The 3117-nt window shown below is 37.3% G+C and overlaps 1 protein-coding gene across 1 annotated transcript; it reads right to left on the bottom strand.

Moving 5' to 3' along the window:
- Nucleotides 1-790: 790 nt before the first annotated feature.
- LOC107023522 lies at nucleotides 791-2702 on the bottom strand. The gene is made up of 2 exons (XM_015224236.2): nucleotides 2237-2702; nucleotides 791-1214 (listed from the first exon to the last, which is right to left on the bottom strand). The coding sequence occupies exons 1-2, from the start codon at nucleotides 2660-2662 to the stop codon at nucleotides 1041-1043; spliced, it is 600 nt and encodes a 199-aa protein (XP_015079722.1). The 5' UTR covers nucleotides 2663-2702; the 3' UTR covers nucleotides 791-1040.
- Nucleotides 2703-3117: the final 415 nt, after the last annotated feature.

Below are 3117 nucleotides of genomic sequence, written 5' to 3'. Positions count from 1 at the left end.
TTATTTTTGTGGGCAAGAAGCTTTCAGCTTTGCCTAGTAAAATGTATATTTGGTTTTCTCATAATGACTTTTTTCTGATACTTAGGTGAAGTTGAGTGATTTATTGACACAGTGGACTATCATTATATTTCCTTTTATCTTGAGTGATTTTTTGTCTATTGATAATCAAAGTGTAAATGCATATCGAGTTGGTGAAACACATTGAGTGATTTATCGACGCAAAGGACTATCATATATCATGCAGGTTGGCATTTCTACATGTTCAGGTATGTAATCTCAAGTTCTACCTAGCTGAAGGAAGACTGCATCTACACATTGATGCATGTATTCTGCTGTACTAACATCACAAAAATGCTACAAAGCTAGTAATATTCTGTTTTCAGACATACTATAATCTCGAAAAGTACCAGAAATAAAAAGCACACCAAAGAATTGAACATAGTGTTAAACATGATATCCTGCAAATGCAATTGTCTATCCCTTTCCTCCATCAATATTCTACAGACGAAGAACGGAAGAAGGGCTCTGGGGAAGCAATCACCTCAAATCATCGATCATTGTTAGCTCAAAAGCAACAATTATTATAGAATTCACTTCTTAAAGCACCATGGTGATTACAAACTTTTGTGAAATATATGATAGTTCATATCTTTTCAGCATGACAAACACCTGGAATTAAGGTGTTCGGGGTCTTCTCTTGTACAATTTGGTATTTTATGCAGTAATATACACTTATCCATGCGACAAGAGTCTTAAAACTAACACAATATTGTATAAGATGGAACAAGAATTGCAAGGGAATCACTCTACGAACATTCTTGTGACTTGTAGTTGAAAATAAAGAATCAACTTCCATACTTTTATCAGTATATTTTGCACTACAATTCCACATTGATACAAAGTATAAAATGTCTACATTTCAGCTTGTAAGAGCATCTTCGAATCTAAATTGGGCACTCTTAGCTGGACTTCTGTTTTACCCGTAATTATCACAATATGAAGATAGAATTCTTCATTAGAAGTGCACTTAGCAAACTTATCTATTCCAAACTAGGTGCTTCTTCAGTTGGATTTGACTCGAACACATCTGAGTTAGAAGCCTCTGGTTCTTCAAGAAGTTCTTGTGATTCCATTGCTTCCTTATACACAGGAGTAGCCTTGAAATCTGTAGCTCCATCGTTATATGTGGCCACAGCAATACCACATGCAATCAGCTGCCAATAAAGATGCCAAAATATAAAGGATATTAAAAACACCACCTTAAGAGAAAAAGAAGATGCAAAAATAGAAAACAAATACTAAGTTTTCTTCTGCAAAAGGTATCTCAAGTTGTTCCAATTTCCCATTTCCATGGTTATAATACCAAACATAAGTACATAACCATTATGGAAAACAGGCACAGGCTTCCTCTAGATGAGATTACACCAAAACCCATCCTAATTTCTAAATAAAACTAAATGACATGGCTCACCATTTTGGTTGTCTTCTTCTGTTGCTGGTAATCCAAACTAATCTTAAGTAGCACCAAGAAGAAACAAGAAACTTACTTATAACTTTCATGACCAACTGCAAGTCGTTATGGGTAGTGCACCAGTCATTAAAATAACCCGATAAAGTCGGATAAGCTAACCCCACAATCAAGAATCAACCAATGGTAGCTTCCCCAGGACAATGTAATTTTTCAGCTTTACATTATTCCCTTTCATCTCATAATATTGTCCATCTCGAAAAATTATCATTTTTTGCATATATGACAATAGAAAAGAAGACCATTTAGTTTTAATCCTAACCTTTCATAAAAGTTAATGTTAGTCCAGTGCACAAAGCATCCCGCGTTAGCATGGTCTTGGGACTGGTATCTTATGCACTGTGGTAGTGAGTGTGAACAAGATTGTGGAACATCTGAATATCTAAATGTGGGAAAAGAAATTTTGAACATGAAAAAGTTGTTTTTTGTAGTCATTTGATCGGTTATAACCTATTGACATAAACTCAGCTATAATAGTTTCTATAATTTTTGGTATGTCATGAAGAATACAAACCAAACACATATTTCACACAAGGCGGAGCTAGAGTATTAGTTATGTGTTCGCACGAACAGCTTTTTCTGTTCAGAATGCATAAACGGCTCCGCCTAATTCACACATATTCAACACAAATAAATCAATACTAATGAATATTTTAGTTAACATTAACAAAGATTATACTAAAATAAATAGCAGGGTTGAGGATGCACCGAAAAGAGAACGCCAAAAGCCCACATATACTGAACAAAGAATCCAAATCCATCCCATTGAGGTCCTTCCCAGAAGTCAGTTTCCTCTCCAGGAAGCTTCGGCATCACAAAAGCATCACCAGTTGTTGTGGTTGCAGAAACCCTATCTTGACTATCAATACGAATATTGATCGTCTGGAATTCTTCTTCTTCTTCTTTTACTGGCTCTTTAGTTGAAATTGAACTTCTCTTGTTCTTCCCTGAAGTGAACTTCTTTGCAGCGAATACAGTGAATTGACTTCTTCTCCCCTGAGAGGGAAGTAAGAAGGGACGACGAAGAGGGGATTGGGTAAACGGTATTTTTGTTGATGAGCTGTTGCAGAGAATTCGATTTCCTGTGAGAGCCATTGTTGTGGCTGATAAGAAGTGTGTGGACGAGACTCTCATGATAAACTACTTTCAGATCCGAAATGCGATCCGGTTCATTGGTCGTTAAGATCCGACTCACATAGGATATTTCGGTTGATTTTTCTATTAAAACAAAGTTTAGTTTCAAAGCACTCAAAGAGTGTGCTTACCCTTGGTATTTATAATAGGAAAACTACTTTATTTTATTACCTATTACACATACACATGCACACACATAACGTACGGTACAAATCCGTTTGGATACAATTTATTCAGGCTTCCTAAGCTCAGGCATTCTCGGGTCAGGGGTTCTCAGGACAGCGTCTCGGGTCAGGCTGGGGTCATGCGTTCTCAGGTCAGGCATTCCCCGGTCAGACATTTTCCGATTTAGCATTCTCGGTCATGCGTTCTCAGGTCAAGCGTTCTCGGGTCAGGCATTCTCGGGTCAGGCGTTCTCGGGTCAGGCATTCCCCGGTCAGGAGTTCTTGAGTCAG

This window comes from Solanum pennellii, chromosome 6 (genome assembly GCF_001406875.1).
Source record: "Solanum pennellii chromosome 6, SPENNV200".
NCBI lineage: Eukaryota > Viridiplantae > Streptophyta > Magnoliopsida > Solanales > Solanaceae > Solanum > Solanum pennellii.
The sequence above is the reverse complement of the archived record's forward strand: the minus strand, read 5'-3'. Positions and strand labels throughout refer to the sequence as shown.

What these genes read in the sequence shown, in the direction of transcription:
- LOC107023522 (XM_015224236.2), bottom strand. Translation starts at nt 2,662, where the DNA reads ATGAGAGTCTCGTCCACACACTTCTTATCAGCCACAACAATGGCTCTC. An exon ending in CTTTTGGCGTTCTCTTTTCG is followed by an intron (nt 1,215 to 2,236) that starts GTGCATCCTCAA and finishes CTTTATTGGCAG; the next exon opens with CTGATTGCATGTGGTATTGC.